The sequence below is a fragment of the Gekko japonicus genome, unplaced genomic scaffold (genome assembly GCF_001447785.1).
Source record: "Gekko japonicus isolate JY-2015 unplaced genomic scaffold, Gekko_japonicus_V1.1 scaffold26, whole genome shotgun sequence".
NCBI lineage: Eukaryota > Metazoa > Chordata > Lepidosauria > Squamata > Gekkonidae > Gekko > Gekko japonicus.
The window spans coordinates 2734731-2753307 of record NW_015174844.1 but is presented as its reverse complement, the minus strand read 5'-3'; the positions used below and the strand labels follow the sequence as shown (position 1 = coordinate 2753307).

The 18577-nt window shown below is 40.7% G+C and overlaps 1 protein-coding gene across 1 annotated transcript in view; it reads right to left on the bottom strand.

The window, feature by feature from the left end:
• The window catches only part of LOC107121519 (RAC-gamma serine/threonine-protein kinase), a 208604-nt gene that overhangs the window by 70405 nt on the left and 119622 nt on the right, over window positions 1-18577 (bottom strand). The window contains exon 3 of the mRNA XM_015424432.1: window positions 16486-16611. Within this exon, the coding sequence (XP_015279918.1) occupies window positions 16486-16611 (126 nt within the window). The remainder of the gene's footprint in view (window positions 1-16485; window positions 16612-18577) is intronic.

The following is an 18577-nucleotide window of genomic DNA, read 5'->3' as shown; positions in this document are numbered from 1 at the left end:
TTTTAATAAATTTGTTATTAAACAAGCAATCAATACCCTATCATATCCTAACACACAGACTTTCAAAAAGTTGACAAATAAAAGTCTACATGGTTCACTGATAACTTCTACTGTTCTATCAGCAGTACAAAATCTCTGTTTCTAATTTAACACTACTGGTAGCCATAGTAAAGAACTTCAAGGCAAAATCTAAAGGTAAAGTTAAAAGTTTAATATAAAATTTCCTTTTGCTATTTAAAGTATGACATAACATTCCCACATTTTGTGATTCCCGCAGATATATCAGTTAGAGAAACTGTAATCATTAGTAGCCTGTGACTAACTTCTGTTCATACAGAATCAGGATTAAGATTGCCTTTTTTTTTTAACTAACCTAATGAGTTTTTCCCAGTCTCCAACATCTAGTTTAACATAGACTGTTGTGATGATTTATTTCAATTTTGCACCCCTAAGCACAGCGTAATAGGAAACGTTACAGAGCATTATAACAATTTCCTTTTGCTGAATGTATATTCATATTTCCTTCAACATAGTTAATACAGAAAGTACATTAATGAGCAATCCTAACTCCAATCTACGAATTTCTTAGGATGAAAGTAGCGAGACTCCAATATACATCAGCACAACTGTAACTCTGATGTATAACCATGGTACCACTGTAGAAATGGGTGCTGCTGGGGACGTTCCGGGGGTAGAGAGAAGCTCGGCTTGCATTTATTTCATTAAAAGATGTAAATGCTACCTCTCCAGAGACTTGCCACATGAAGGACAGTTAAGTAAGCACCTAGCAAACCTCAAGATGGGACATTCCAAAGCCTCTTAGCCTGTGCTCCATCCCCAGTGCCTGAACACCACTCACTGAACATATTTGGAATGGGGGGGGGGAGCTCTGGGCTTTTTATGAGGACTTCCTTTTCCCAGTAAGCCATGGAGGTACCTGGGTGTTATGGCTAGAATAGCCGTGTATCTTTTTTATGTCTTTCTGTCAAAAGGGTATGTGTTCACAGGAGGAAATTAAAACTCCTACGTGCAGATATGTGCAAAATGTGATAGTTACAAGGCTGCTACTGGACATACCACCGTCCTCCATATCATGAAGGGGGCTTTGTTTCCTTTGTTCCTTCACCAGTTCTATGCTGTGGGAGGCAAGGTGACATCAGGGAGGCAAGGTGACATCAGGGAGATGTGCTAGCATCAGCATGCAATGGTTGGCTCCTTCCATATATACACGGCATGGGAACATTTTTGGCACAGCCTTCTGAGATTGATAGGTACAGGCAGTGTTACTATGGACTCCAGTACAGGTGCTATGTTCTCAGCTTCTCAGAGCTGGGTCTGTTTTGGCTACGACAGCATAAGATACTGACTAGCTACACTAGTGCTGCACCACTTTAGGACTGCATTGTTAGAGGATTTTGTCATTTTATTTACTTAGAAACTGGTTAAGAATGGATTACGCTGGTGACTCTGTTCAGAATATTCAAGCCAAAATGGGATCATAAGCAAGTGAACACTATAATAATCTTTTCTCCACATTTGTAGCTACACAAAAACAAATGTTCTTTAAAAGCTAACAGTCAATTAAAAACAGTGGAACTCTATAATATGTCTGGAAAAGATGACCAAGTCAATAAAAACAAAAAGACCCAGCTTGACAGCTATCCACAGCCTGGAAGTATAGATTTTTATTTAAGGCTTTGATTCTAGCCATCATGGGAGGATATTATGCTTAGTTTCTGAACCACTGACATTTCTAGAATGCAAAAATAATGTAACATACTAGAGTCTGACATTATTTGGCCAAAATGCCTGGCATACGCAAAAATATTAGTTATAGTATCATCTTGACATGAAATTACATTACTTTGTAAATTGCATAGTTATGTTAAAGTCTCCTGAACAACTCTTAACTACAAGCTATATTTCAAAACATTTTGTTTATCTTACACCATTCTGAACCACAGATGACAAAGTTTGCTTGAAGCTGTAATTACTCTGTAAAGCTGGGAAGCCAATTAGACGGCCTAAAACCTGCCAGTTGGGGAGGGGGGGACCAAAAACATATCATCTGTTCAGAATTTATTAAAAGTTTAAAGTTTGAATTGTTAAATGTTTAACCACTTAACCTCCAGCTTAGTTCATCTTCCAAACTATTCATTGAGGACTACTTCAGCTTCCACATCAATGATATTTCACAAAACGATTAATAATTTTATTTAGTTAGTTTATTCACAGCCCCCCTTTCTTGATGAGATTCAAGGAGGTTTACACAGTATGACAATGCAGTCAAATAGCATGAGACATCCAATAAATAATGCAATAGTTCTAAGATTACTAAAATTAGATAAACAATGCAAAAACTGATCAGATATGTCTTAAACTGCAAAAAAACAGAACTACGAAAGTAGAAAACAATGCAGTAAGAGAAAAATAATACATATACTGACTGTGCAATACTGTTCTGTTTATAAAAATATCTTCAGTTCCATTATACTACAGCCTTCTTCCCTTTGTAGAAATGCCCTCCTGAACAATTCTGTTTTACACAGTTTTTAAGTATCAACATACACAATATAATGCTCCACTAGAGTCAGAACTTTACATTAAATATTCAGCTACCACCAAAGATGGCAACTGAATGGTAAATACCACTCCTCCAATCTGTAGAGAGCCAGTTTGCTGTACTGGTTAGGAGTAATCTGGGAGAATCTGGTTTGATTCCCCACTCCTCCACATGCATCTGCTAGTGTGACCTTGAGTCAGTCATAAGTTCTTTCAGAGCTGTTCTCTCATGTGCAGTTTTCAAAAGAGCTCTTTCAGGCCCACCTGCCTCACAGGGTGTCTGTTGTGGGGAGGGGAAGGGAAAGGAAAGGAGATTGTAAGCTACTCTGATAAGTGTGGGGTAAGCCCACCTGTGGGATAGGGTGGGATATAAATTGAATAAATAAATAAATAAATAAATAAATCTCTTATCTTCTCTCTTCTCTAGTCTGGGACAATTTATCCCTGTTCTGATGCTACAGGGCCCCCCCCCCCACCCACACACACTCTCTTTTTCTGTGATCTGAATAGAAACATAAAGGTCCTATATATGTATCTGCATGTTTTCCCTGCAGGGCAAATAGCAGTCTACAGGAGTGGTAATTCTGCATGAGAAAATTATACAGGGTACAGAAGCTACCCACCGTCCCCCATTATAATCTGAATCTAAATTCTCCACAGCTACAATTTAAAGATCAAAATCAACTGGGACCTGTTCAACAACTTCCTATTCCCATCATCATGCTTGTTTGGCCCTTAAGTTTCAGAACTGATGTCTGCAGCTTTGAGAGAAATGGAATCTTATGTTTGCCTGGCAAGTAGAACAGAGCAACTTGGTGTAACCACCTTTTACAAAACCTCTTCTGCCATTGTACCCAGGGAATATGCACTGCCATTATACACAAAGATGAAGCTGCCTTATACTGAATAAGACCCTCTACTGAGATTGGCAGCAGCTCTCTGGAGCTCATGCAGAGATGACAGGGATCTACTACCGTTTTTGTGTTTTCTTTGTGTGTGTGCTTGCATGCCTGGAAGTCATGGTGATTTCTGCCAACCCCTAGTGGGGTTTGGATGTTTCAGAGAAGTGGCTTGATTGCCTGCCTCTTCATCCTGAGTCCTGGTATTCCTTGGAGGTCTCCCATCCAATTACTTGCCAGGGTCAGCCCTGCTTAGCTTCCAAGATCTGATGAGATCTGGCTTGCCTGGGCTATCCAGGTCAGGGCAATAAGGATCTACTACCTGATGCTTTTAACTGGAGATGACAAGGATTGAACTGGGGACCTCCAGCATGCAAAGTAGAAACACTTCACGCTAACTCGTGCCCCTCCCTCCATGGCACTTCTCTCTGGCAAAGGATAATGACAGAGATGAGAAGCTGGTTTCCTTAGAAGACACCCTGAGATCTCTGCAGAAATGGTAAGATTTAAATGTTATAACAGATAAATTGATCAGTCAAGGGTTTTTCTCTCAGTAGAGCTCATCAAGCAAGTAGGATTGTTATACTGAATATTTCCCTGCAACAGTTATAGTAGCACTTTCCAGTTTTGCCATCACTGCCCTCATATGAGTACAGGCAAACCCAGGAAGTACAAAGATCCAATACTTATCAACAAACTCCCACAGGCTGGTCAATGCTTGGGTGAAATTGTCTTAGGCAGACAGGCTGGGTCCATCAAATCCATCAGCTACTCATTGCTGATTTTAACTCAAAGAACACTGCAGTATCAGATAAAGTGAATCTAAAAACAGTGACAACTAAAGGGCAGAACTACAGGTTACAAGGAAAATGTAGTTAGTTGGCATTAACTGACAGGCACAAGAAGAGTTAAAACATCTTTCTTATTTGCCTACTGGTTCTCCTCTGAAATTGCTCCCACATCCATATGCCTGTTATTTCAGCAAATATAAGGTTGGGGCTGTGCAGCTGATGAAGCAAAATCTAGTTCTGCCTAAGAACATCCAAAAAAATTCAGCATATATATCTGGTGTATTTAAAACTTTTAACTCTGTTATATAATGACAGAAGAACTACTAATCATGCAAACTAACATTTGTAGTTGAGGGTGCCACCAAAGATCATAGTTCCTAATGACTATGAGCCTTGTAGTGTTAGCCTTTGATATGAATAATAGGCATTGGGGGGGGGGGCTGTCCTGAACAGACTGCCTCTTCAGCCCCTGGCTAGAAATGTGAAATTCCAGGAAAAAACTGAGGGGAAATGGGGGGAAACTAGGTTTTTGCATTTTTTCCCCTGAGGCATTTTTTCAATTTTTTCTAATGGAGTAACTGGAAATTTGGGGGGGATACTGAAAAATACTCCTATGAAATATTTTCTCATGTAGAATGAGTAAAATACTTTTAAAAACAAGGTGAGCATGCTATGGACATATACAGTTTCAAGTCAGTAATACAAAGCATGGGAGAGAGAAGAGGGCCTTGTGGAACCCCATGAAACAAGTGCTAAGAACTACAGCAATTATTTCCCAGCACTTCCTGGTTCTGATCAGAGCTGTAGGAATGGAACTCCTAGAGTGCAGTACTCCAACTGCCCCCTTTACTAACTAGTCCAGAAGAAAAAACCCAGTTCATGGTATTAAAAGCTGACAAAAGATTGAGGAGAGTCACACTCTCAGAGAATGACATCCATCAGGGTGACCAAGGTGGTTCAGTTCCAAACCCAGGACTCACGACAGTTTGAAATGAGTCCAAAACAAATTAGTCTCATCAAAGAAAGTATGTTGGCATCCTTGAGTACCTTACCCAAAAAGGAAGTACTAATCACAGAACAATAATTATTTAGCTCTTCAGAGTCTGTTTTTCAGGAAAAGTTTCACAGCTGCCACCTTCAAGGTGACGGGTATTACTTCCTCCTCTAAAAAAACACTTGCTGTTTCCAGAACCCAACTGGATAGTCTGTTCTGGCTACCTTTAATAAACCACAATGGTCAAGGGTTGAACACTTTAGTAAATGGTCAGACTCAAGCAACTTTTCAACATCTTTGAGTGTCAGGAACTGAAATTCATCCAAGATCAGCACCAATAGGATTTTGAGACTGAAATACAGAAACTGTCACAGTGGATGCGAGCATGCCTTGCAAAAATGTAACACAGAGCTATGGTAAAGTTCTGTGTCTATACTATTACAGAAATCAGTGCACATGTCAGGCGTAGCATGTGAGGAACACCCCCACTACATGTGAAGAACTAGAACACAAGTTCCAGGTTAAAAGGGGAACTTTTTATTATATTTTATATACAGCTCACAGTTTGGTGCAATAGATTTCTCAAGGAAAAAAGATGGAAGGGTGACAGATACCTACCCAGAAAGTAACTTATTGACCTAACCAAGATACAGAACAGAAATTGGGGGGGGGGGGGGGGGCAGAAGCACAAAACAAAGACTGAGCTGGCAACAATACAACAGCATTTATGTGGGGCAGTCCAATAGAAACCATTCACTTTGCATGATCCCAGTGTGCAATAGCTGATTTCACAGGGCTAGTCCACAGAGAGAGAGTCCTCAGTAAACCCAAAGACGAGAGATAGGTGAGGGGTTGCCTAAAATGAGACCAAAAGGTATACCAGAATAAGCAGGAAAGGATTTTAAAAGAAAAAGAAAAGAAGTCACTAGACAAGGGGAGTGGATAGAGAGACATGGATGGTAAATTCAGAAGGAGGAAGAAGAACAGGAAAGAAAGGGGAAAAAACATATTTCACCTGTCTTATTGAGTATGAGCCAGTGATTTCAGCATCCAGTGGTTGGAAGGAAATGGTTGGAAAGCCAATGCTTTCAGTTTTGAAAGGACAGAAACCAACTTTCATGTGCCCTTCTTATCCACCTGGATTTGCTTTGGCTCCAGTGGAGAGCCCTGCTATTGATCAAATTCAGTGCAGAATCAGAATCTGCGAAGGCATTGGCCCAAGAGTGAAGACTTTGGCTGCCTACTGGTGAGATCTGAGCAGCCCTCTGATGCAACTTTAGGACATAAGACCCTATTGATGGATCCTGAGTTTCTATAACGGCAACAAGACAGGGGCAGAAAATGAGAATGATGGGTTGCAACAGAAGACAGCAGGATGACTTAGACAGGATACCTGGATTACCTGAGTGTTAACAAAAGACAAGGAGACAATTGATGGCCCTGGCTTAGCTTTCCAGAGAAGTCTATGTGCGTTTGTTAAGTGCCAACAAGTTGCTTCTGACTTACAGCAACCTTGTGAATTAATATCCTCCAAAACGTCCTATTGTTAACAGCCATTCTCAGGTCTTGCAAACTGAAGGCCATGGCTTTTATTGGGTCAATCCATCTCACATTGGGCCTTTCTCTTTTTCCTCTGCCTTCAACTTTACCTAGCATTACCGTCTTTTCCAGTGACTCTTGACCTCATAATCTAACCAAAGTACGATAGCCTCAATTTAGTCATTTCAGTTTTTATGGAGAGTTCAGGCTTGATTTTTGTCTAGAACCTACTTATATGTGTTCTCGGTGGCCCATCGTATCTATAAAATTCTCCTCCAACACCACATTCCAAATAATTCAACTTTCTTCCTGCCAGCTTTCTAAATTCTCCTGCTTTCACACTCATACATAGTAATGGGGAATACCATGGCATTAATTAACTTGATTTTGGTCACCAGCAACACATTGCTACACTTAAGAATCAATTCTAGCTCCTTCATGGCTGCCGTTCTCAGTCTCCTTTTGATTTCTTGGCTACAGTCTCCTTTTGGGTTGACGACGGAGCCAGGAATAGATTTTTATGGCTTAACTTTTATTATAAGAAAATTATTATAAATAACAATTCTTTTACATCAACATTTGTGAATTATTTCAAGTCGCACAAAGTTGAATGCTCAAAAGTAAATTCCTTACAAATTATATATGTAGGAGAAAGACAGGTTGCTTACCTGTAACTGATGATCTTCGAGTGGTCATCTGTGCATTCACACCTTTGGGATATAGTGTGTCCGCGCTGATCCCAATCGGTAAACTTAAAAGCTGAAAAGGACTTGCGTGCCCATTCCCTGCAGCATGCACAGGGGGCTCCACTGCGCATGACTACAGGGAAGGGCACAAAGATCTCGCCAGTTCCTTCTGACCACTGCCATCAGCCCCAACAGACAAGAGGACCAACAGCAGAGGGGAAGGAGAGTGGATGGTGTGAATGCACAGATGACCACTCGAAGACCATCAGTTACAGGTAAGCAACCTGTCTATTGTCATGCCTGCCCTTGACTCAGCCCCAGCTCCAGCTCCTGACAGCCTAAGAGGGGAGGATTCCGTGCCTTTAAGAGCTGAAGAAGCATCAGGATCTGAACCTACTGTAAGTATGGAAGAGGATACACAGCAATCTGAGCCAACTACAGAACGGTTTGCACCTGGGGTTGATCGGGCCGTAAGCAGCTCACCACCTGCATCTCCCCCACCTGTAAGCCGGCTTAGGGATAGGAGACGTCAGGATCTGGCTAGCCGATGAAAAGAACCACGTTCAAGAGGGCGGAGATCCTTGAGCCCTGAGTTTTAACAGCAGCCAGGACCTCGCACAAAGGTGCTAATGGGTTAATGAGCCAGAGCACTATTTAGTAGGGCCTCTGGCCATGAGCAATTTGTGCTGGCAACCTTGTTCGTAGAACCAGAAGCTCTGCACCTTGATTCCTGTTTGACTCTGTGGCTTTTTGGACTCGGCTTGTGTTTTTGGACTTCTGCTCTGGCTCCTGACCCCCAGCTTTGAATCTCTGGACTCTGGACTCTGACCTCTGGTAATGTGTGTCTGGTGTTTTGGGTCTTGTTTAACGCTCTGCTGACTGCTCTCCTGGCTGACCCTCGGACGTGTCTGGTGACCCACCCTCCCAGCCTGACTCCCTGGCTCTACCATGACATCTATCTTCTTCGTGGTCTCTGTGCATCACACCTTTGGCAGAGTAACAAGCTCAGGCTTACCTGGAGAACGGTACTGGAAGGGCCTCAAACACACACCAATTGCAATACAGAGTGTCCCACTGAAGTTCGATGATGGAGACACACATCTAAGGCGTAGCATTTCACAAAGTTGTGAGGTGTCACCCAGGTAGCTGCACTGCATATGTCCCATAGGGGCATGCCTTTGAGAAAGCAGTCGAAGTAGCCAGAGCTCATGTAGAATGAGCACAGGGTGGGGGTAGCTTAATGGAGTCAAGGTAGCACAGGAACATCTTCTATTTATAGTTATAGTGGAAGGTTTCCTACAATTTAGCATGATGTGAGCTATCCTTTGTTGCAGATCCGTCAGACAATCTTCCACGCTGTGAGTTTCCAATGTGGAACACTGTGGTAAAGTACCAAGACCCCTTGAGAGATCTGAAGATCTGACACACTATTGGGAAGTGATGAAATAAGCCCTTGGAGAGGTATAGAAGCGTTGGGAACCAGTGCTCTCATGGCCACCATGGTGTAATCAAAATGCACTTTGGGGACTCACTCATAATTTTGTTGATCACTTTGATGATTAGAGGGATTTAAGGAGGAAAGAGAAAGAGGTATTGGTGGAACCAGAGGTACAGGAGCCCATCCCCTAGGGACAACAGGTCCCAGCACCCTTGGGAGCAGAATCTGCAACATTTTATGTTGTGTCTGGTCGCAAAGACATCCACTGTTGGGTGATCCCAGACATTGAAGACTAGTTGCAGGTACTTCCAATTGAGTTCCCACTCGTGGAGGGATGCTCCTCCTCTGCTCAGAAAATCTGCCATGACATTCTGGATAACTGGGAGGTGGGAAGCTATAGGGAAGATGTTCTGGGCTTGGCACTTATCCCAGATCTCTAGGGCTAGCTTTGCAGAGGTGCTGTGGAATCATGCCACCCTGTCGATTTATGTAGTAAAAGGCAGTGGTATTGTCCATGAGGATAGAAACTACCTGATGATGGACAAGATGGCGGAAAGACTGGAGGGCGTATCATATCGCCAGAAGCTCCAGATAATTGATGTAATGATGAGAAAGGTGAGCTTCCCAGTTAGCACCCACACAAAGGCTATTTAGGTGGCTACCCCAGCCCCACAAAGATGCATCTGTCGTCATTGTTAGGGATGGGACAGGAGGGTGACAAGGTGCTCTTTCCAGGAGGTTCTGACGATCTTTCCACCATTCCAAAGAAGTTAGAATAGGAATCGGCAGGTGGAAGCAGTGTGACTGCTGATGACTTAGGGGGTTGAAATGCCTCAAAAACCAAAGTTGTAGGTGCCTCATGTGGAGCTTGGCAAAAACTATGACTGAGGTTGTGGCAGCCATCATTCCCAACAGGTGTTGGATTTGAAGAGTGGAAGCATTGCCTTGTGGCCGAATCAGATGAATTAGGGCAATGATGTTCTCCGCCCTTTGGGGAGGAAGAACACTCTGCAGGCTTGAGAATCTAGTATCACTCCGATGAATTGAACCTTCATGGAGGGGAACAGCATGATTTTTTGTGGTTCACTCGAAAGCTCAAGGAGTGCAGGAAGCCCAGAGTTACTTCTTTGTGCTATAGAAGAATGGATCTGGAGTCCAGTACTAGTAGCCAATCACCTATGTATGGGAAAATCTTTATGCTCTGTAGAAAAAGATGGGCTGCAATGACTACCATTGTCTTTGTGAATACACGGGTGGGGGGGAGAGAGATCAAGTTGCCGAAGGGAAGAGCTTTGTATAGATAATGCTGTTCCCCTTTGGAGAATCAGAGAAATTGACTGTGGTGATGATGAATGGACAGGTGGAAATAGGTGTCCTGTAAGTTCAGGGTCGCCATCCAGGCCCCTTTCCACATGAGAAGTAGGATGTTTAGTAGCGATGTCATTCAAAAAATTGTATACTATAAAGCAATTTAGTACTCTAAGGTCCATGATGGGATGGAGGCCTCCATCTTTCTTGGTGACTGTGAAGTAGTGGAAGTAGAAGCCATGGTATCAGTTGTGGGGGGGACGGACGGTTCTATGGCTTGTTTGTGTAACAGGTTGTGTAACAGGCCTGATTCAGAGGGGTCCGAGAAATGTGTCAGTGTTGGAGCCTTTGTATCAAAGGTTTCAGTACCGATGGTGAAGATTTGGTCTTAGAAGCTTGTTTGTTAATCATTACAGATGGTATTGGCAGTGCTTCCGGTGTCGAAAGGGGGTCTCGATATCAGGATAGACAGGATGAAGTATACTGATGATCCCAGCCCGTCCACAGTCAATCTGAAAGCCACAGCATGGCAGAGGAAAGTGGGTATCCTCCGTACAAATACTGCCACTGTCGTTGGTCCAATGGGACAGGAAGTGGCGGCAGTGGCTGGACCCCTGGAGATCAGTCCCGGTCTTCAAGAGGGTGATGGTAGGTGTATGGAGAAGGAGGATGGAAGGAGCCAGTATTCCAACCCTTAAGCTTGGTGAAGAAGCTCTTGGTGTTGGAAGATCGAGATCGTTGTGTCAAGTCCATCTCATGGTCAGAGTCAGAGAGACAGATGGATTGTGCTGAAGGCGATGCTGCTCTCCTGATAGATTGGCCATGAATACACGAGTCGAGCAACTTGAGGGGAGGAGCAGGAGGAGGTTCCAACACTTGGTGAGGTATCAAGGTAGCCTTGGCTGGAGAGCCCTTGGGTCTTTCTGTATCTCTCTTATGCTTCTGCTGTTTGTTCGGTTTGTGCTCCTTACCCTCTCTGCATTTCTTGGCAGAAGTGGGGGTATCCGATTCAGAAGCCGGGACCGAGTGTTTCAGTATCAATCAATCAGCAATGGAGGGAGCCAGTACCAGTGAAAAGGCCATGGTCAACACCAAGGCCGGGGTTGACACTGAAGCATGGCCAAATGTCTCGTAGGACAATGCCATTGTTGGAAACAGTGCCGATTCAAAGAGTGCAGTGTGAAGTCTGGCTGCTCAGTCCTTTCTCATCTGTTAGGAGAACTTAGAGCAACGTGTGCATGATTCCATGCGGTGGGTTTCTCCAAGGCACAAGAGGCAAATAATGTCCATCAGGGGGTGCAATTTTGCTACCACACCTCAGGTACCTCTTGAAAAATCCCCACCGTTTGGTCATAGGCAGGGGAAAAACTGGATGGAGGGCAGTATGGAGGTTCAGGTGGGGCAGGACAGCCCTGCCACTGGAGGAAGTTACTAGCCCTCCAAATGTCTCTCAGTAACCAAAGAACAGAAAAAATAAAGGAAAAATAAGGAAAAAGACAGTAAGCGAGGAAAGGTCTGAACAGTTAAGCTGTCAGAAGAAAACTGGCAGGATCTTCATGCCCTTCCCTGTAGTCATGCACAGTGGAGCCCCTTGTGCATAACATGGGGAATGAGCACAAAAATCCTTTTCAGCTTTTAAATTTACCGATCGGGATTAGTACAGGCGCACTATATCCCAAAAGTGTGATGCACAGAGACCATGAAGAAGATCTAGTAAATAACAAATATCAATTTTGTAATTACCAACAAATATACCAACCACATTTATAGATAAGCTAAAGTCTCATTATACCATTTGTTTGTCTTATGATACTCAAAAGAAAGTTACTGTGCTGAGTAATCCATGAAGGGAAGCCATTTTTCTAATAAATTAGAATTAAAATATCTGAGGTAGATTCAGTGGTTGAAATATGATCAATTATTTTGGCCATTGTGAAAAATTCCCAAATTTTTACATACCATTCTGCAATTGAAGGGACAGAGTCTTTTTCCAGTGAGAGGCCCATAGAAATTTTGCATCTGTAATCAGAACTGTAATTAGCTCTTGTCTCATTTTAGGTATTGCTGGATTCAAAAGAATCAGTTCAGGAGTGTTAGGTAGTTTATAATTAGTGATGAGCAGTATATGATGTATAATCTGGTCCCAATTTTTTTTACTTTGTCACATGACCACCAGCAATGCAACAGTGATCCATAACTTCTACAATTTTCCCAACAATTATGGGAAATACTTTTATTGCCTTTATGTAGTAAAGAAGGTATCAGGTACCACTGGGTGAGCATTTTGTGCAATATTAATTGTATTTTAGAGGATTTGGAAGTATAAGCTATTGAGGACCATATTGCCTTCCATTGAGAAGTCAAATTGGCTTTGCAATCTTTTTTCCAAGCAAGCTGGTATGATATAGGTTTGGACCACTGCAATATCATTAATATATTGTAAAATTTTGCAATTAACCCTTTTTAGGGACATGGATCTGTGGCCAATAACACTTCAAATTTTGTCAGATCTCTGTTCAGTTTAAAATTAGATGATTCTACTAGGGAACTGCACTTTACCTTTTCGTTTAAGGGAAAGTTTATCCAGAATACTCCCATTTTTAAGTATATCCATAAATCATATCATTTTAGCGTCCCTCCACCAAGTAAAGAATTTATAGTCCCTTCCCAGGGAGAACCAGCGTTGTCCCAAAAAGTTAGCTGCAGATGATGGGAATGGAGCAATTCCTTTACAATATATTTCCCAAATGTTTACAAAGTGTATATATGAAACAATTATGTTTGGAAACCATAGACCCGAGTCATGAATCGGACAATCAAAATTCTGAAAATGAGTACGGTATGATACTTTGTTCTTCTATATATTTCCAATCTACTTTGATGGACTGATTATATAAGGTAGGTAAAAAGAAAAGAACTACAGCTTCATAATATTTAGCAAGGCTGAGAAAGGCTGAACTGACCCGACTCAAAAGCATTGAAGTGTATTGTCGAACCCTTGGTTGTCTGCTGCCATACAAAACTGTTAAAAGTATTTTGCAAACATTTCAATAGCCCTGCAGAAAGATATATGGGAAGTGTCCTAAAGAAAAAAAAAATGAATTTAGGTAGGACGAATGATTTAATAATACCTATTCTATCTATCCAGGAAGAAGGAATAGAAAATCTTGAACAATTTCAATTTCTTCATTGTCAATATTAAAGCTGTGTAATTCCCTATTGGTCATTACTTTTGTCTTCTTGATATTCAGCTGTAACCCTGCTTTGGCACTTTCTGCTTTAACCTTCAGCAGTAGCTGTTTCAAGTCTTCACTATTTTCTGCCAGTAACGTGATGTCATCTGCATATCAATGTTCCTTCCACCAATTTTCACTCTACCTTTCTTTATATGTTCTCCACACAGACTGAAGAGACAGGAAGATAAAATACATCTTTCTCTGACACCTTTGCCCAATTGGAAACCATTCTGTTATCCATATTCCACCCTAACAGTAACCTCTTGTCCAGAGTACAAGTAGTGCATCAAAACAATCAGATTTTTATTTTAAAACCAGCTATAGCTTTTCATGATCTACGTAGTCAAAAGCTTTGCTGTAATCTATGAAATACAAGCTGATTTTCTTCTGAAATTCTCTTGTATGCTCCAGTAAACCAATGTAAATTTGCAATATGATCTCTACTGCCTCTTTCTTTTTCTGAATCCAGCTTGAACATCTAGCATTTCTTGTTCCATATATCGTAACAGTCTTTGTTGTAAGATTTTGAGCATCACTTTACTTGCGTGAGAAATCAGTGTGATGGTCTTATAGTTGCTGCAGTCTTTAACATCTCCTTTTCTCTGAATTAGAATTGAGAGTTTCCAGTCTCTGGACCATTGCTTTGCTTTCCATAGTTATTAGCACAATCTTGTTAAAATTTTGATGGACTCCATTTCTGTGGTTTGGAATAGGTCTATTAATATTTCATCTACTCCTGGAGATTTGTTTTTCCCAATTGCTCTCAGTGCAGCTTTCACTTCACTTTCTAAAACTGTAGGTTCGTCTTCAAAAAAATTCTTCTTGGAAGGAACCTGTCATCTCTTTTGTATAGTTCTTCAGTGTATTGTTCCCATCTTTTCCTTATTTTGTCCTGTTCAATTAATGTATTTCCATGTAGATCTTTTAGCATGCCTAACCATGCTTTACATTTCCCTTTGATTTCTTGGATCTTGTAGAATAGATCTTTTCTTCCTTTTCTGTTGTTCTCTTCCATTTCTTTACACTGGTTATTATTATAGATCTCTTTGTCTGTGAGTCACTGGAACACTGCATTTAGGGTTTTGATTCTGTTTCTGACACCTTTTATTTTTGCTTCTCGTCTATCTTTAGCAAGAGAAGTCTTTATTGTAAGAGAAGTCTATATTGTAAGGGAAATCCTAAAACCTTTGATTATTGTTCTGCGAACTTGGGTAGTTGCTTAAGGCCATAGGCATAAGGAGATCTGAAGGATCAAAAGAGCCTGGATTACTGTTTTCCTGATAATTCAACCAGTCAAGCTACATTCTCTTGAAAGCACTTAAGGGGAATTCCTGCATTGAGATAACCTGTTTTAATATCAAACTGGCTGAAATTTCACCACACCTCTGGCCAAAAGACCTTGGGGAGCAAATGACACAGGTCACTGAGGGGCAACAATATCATTATGATATAATTTAAAAGTCCCCTCACCATCAAGAACTTGCTCAGCTGGACAGCTATGTGTAGATGCAATGGCAGCAGAGAAGTAAGTATGCTTTACCACCACCACCAGACACGAAGATGTGCTCTAACTTGTCTGTACTTAAGCAGTCTACCAACCCTTTTCATCACCCCTAGTTTCTCAGGAAACCAAGAAGCAGACTGGGCTCTGTGAAGATGAAGAGAGCACTTAGAAGAGATTGTGTCAACAGTCCAAAAGACCTCTATATTCTACCGTCAACTTGAGTTTCTACAGGAACACCAGCCATGGCAATAAAACTGTCTCCAAACAGTAGTCAGGAATCAATCCAGGTCGACTAGCCTGTGAGGATAGATCATCTTAACTGATACCCACCATGGAGATTATAAAACATCACCAATCTAAACTTCACAAATAATGGCCATCTATTGACAAAGGAGTTACAGAATTTCCCAAGTGAACCATTTAATTTCAATTCAGTAAAGAACAACACATTGAGAACATCATCTCCTACAATATGAATGGGGACTGAAACAGCCCCATAGCCATCATAAGCCATCATGAAGCCCTCAGCTATATCTGGTAAATGGATCTTGAAATAGATCTTGAAATCCCCAAGAAGCACTGGGGACACCAATACCAGGTCGAAGACCAGTTCAAGTAGCCCAGTCAGGGAGGCTATTGGGTAATGATGTGGTCAGCACACCAAGAAAATCTCAAATCTGTCAGAAGACCCAATACAAGGTACACCAGGCTCTTGAAACCAGTACTCTATCAGAGCACCACACAAGGGTGATGGAAGCCTGATAGACTTCCAAACTGATTGGGCCATGCTCCTTAACAATTGTTAAATGCTTTTAAGGAAGCCACCTCACTATATATACCATCCCCCACAATGACACACACAATTTCAGCTAATGCATTTTCTAACCCTAATGCTGCTTGCAAAATGAACTGGGTCGACTTGAAAGGATTAAGATGTAAAGTACTGCTGACCCTAGCAGCTTTCATATTGGATTTGTATTTCCATCCAAGCGACAGTAAGACTTATTTTTATGTTAATCTGCAGTAATTGTCAATCAAATTTAATTTTTCAGCTTTGGTTTCATTTGTGGTATACCAGATTGTAACAGATTATTTATACAGTCAATTTTTAAGATGGAAGATGTTTAAAGAAATCTGTTGGTGAATTTAAAAAGTGGTTGATTGTGAAGCCTGCAACCAAAAAAGGAGAAACACAGCCAAACTGTTTTGAATTCAACAGGATGTACTGTCAAATAAGTATGCACAGGATAGTAGTTATGTAGTTATACTTGGCATTGTTGTTTCTAAATTCCACTTTCAACAAGACTCATGAAAAAGATCACAGCTTTAATCCTTGATATTAAACATTCAAATTATGGAAGCCAATGCAGAACAGATTCCTAACTGGACCCAAGATGTAAGGGTGGCTTAGAGGCTACAGTCATTTTACATTTGACAACATTAAAATTTATTCATTCCAAAAGAGTTTTCAACATGGATTTTGTGATACTTTATATAGACACTAATAATGATTACTGAAGAGACTTACTTGCTACTGAAAAGTTGTTAAGAGGATATGGTAGATCCACATCTTGGGGCTTCTCCTTATATCCTATGAAAGAGCCATCTGTCTTCAAGAGGAAGTATCTTGGCCTCCAATTTTTAATATATTCCCCTATATAAGAAAACATTATTATCATAAAAGTGTAAAAATGTTAACTTTTTAAAGTAGAGTTGCCAACTGACCAGAAAACAAAGCAAAAAGAGGAGATTCATGGTATGGACAAAATTAACAAAAGACCAGAAACTCGTGAATATAATAATAAAAACTTTATAAAAATAGTATGTGAACCCTGAACAAATGTTATGAATGAAGAATATTATACTAAAAGTCTCTGGTGTCAATCAGATTTTTGAAGATACCTCAAAGTCCTAACAAAATTCTATCTGAAGCCGTCCTTCCCAATAATGTTGATGGAGCCTATTAGTCTGGTCTGATAAAGCAGCTTCCAAATTTTCAAAGTAGCATCCTTTGAAAATTTGGGAGCTGCTTTATCAGACCAGACTAAGAATTAGGAAGATTGAATGTATTATGGATTAATTATGTTCCGTCGTGGTACCTGTTCCTGATGAAAACACTGTGGAAATCAGATTTTTACCAGTGCCCCCCCATTAACAGGATCACTTTATCTCCATCAACATCGGACTTTATTGCTTCACTGGGAAGGACTGCTTCAGATAGAATTTTGTTAGGACTTTGAGGTGTCTTCAGAAATCTGACTGACACCAGAGACATTTAGTATAATATAGTTCATTTATAACATTGTTCAGGGTTCACATACTATTTTTATAGAGTTTTCGTTGTTATATTCATGGGTTTCTGGTCTTTTGTTATCTGACCAGAAAAACCTGGACTGAAATTCTCCTGTGTGTTTAACAGCAGCTGATTTGCAGAAATCAGAAGGTGAGACATTTCCAGGAATGGATATAAACCTAAGCACTAGCTAACATCCACTCATCACTGCTGTTAAAAGTCACAGGAACATGGAAAGGTAATGTTAACCCTAGCCTGAAGAATTTTCTTCTATAATCAGTTTATAGAAGAAAATTTAATGTCTGTATGTAAAAAATCAAACATTTTATAGCCACAAATAATTTGTTTTTTCAGTTATCACTCTCAAACAGTCATTAATACGCATCCCTATGTGTAAACATATTTGAGTAAACTTTAAAAAATATTCTATTTACACATAACTTTCTAAAAGGTATTAAAATATGCGATTTTATATCAATGACTTTCTTTTTTGCTGCTGTAACATTTGCAAAGTCCCAAACAGCTGAACTATTCTCAGTTGAGAATATAGTCTGCTAAACTCAAGCTGCCTCCACCTGTTCTAACAAGTTTGCCACCTACTGTGCAGATAAAAATCACTTCTTTCAGCTTAACTGGAGGCTCAGCATCTATTTTCACAGGTCAGTCTAAGTTGGTCTCATTTGCAGATGCAGAGTATGTATCTAAAGTTTTACAGGTAACTATGAGAACTAGACCAATAAATATCATTGTTAATAAATTATTTTCTTGGGAAGGGATAAGATACAAACTCAAACAGCTGAAATATGAGCCATCCTCAAAATACATCTTGATAAAGATTCCCAAGCAAATGACCATAAGAACATGCCCTGCTGGATCAGACCAATGGTCCATCTAGTCCAGCATCCTGGCTCACACAGTGTCCAACCAGTTCCTCTGGACAGCCAACAACAGGGAATAGAGACCAAGGCCTTCCCCTGATGTTGCCTCCTGGCTCTGGAATTCAGAGGCTTAGTGCCTCTGAATGTGGAGGTTCTCCTCAGTCACCATGGCTAGTAGCTATTGATAGACTTATCCTCCATGAATTCAGCAGAAAATAAATTTTCTGGTACCCTTTCATCTGTTCACCCCAAGTATGATATTGAAAATACATGACTGGTTTATTCAATGATTTCTAACTAGAGATCAATATCAAAAGCTGAAGTAACAACATTTTTGAGACAAATTTGCAGGACTTTGCTAGTATTTAGGAAACTACTCCGCAGTTTGGCTCATTAGTTTCACATGTAGGCTGGATTATGGAGTTTGTCAAAACAGTTGGCATGAAGAT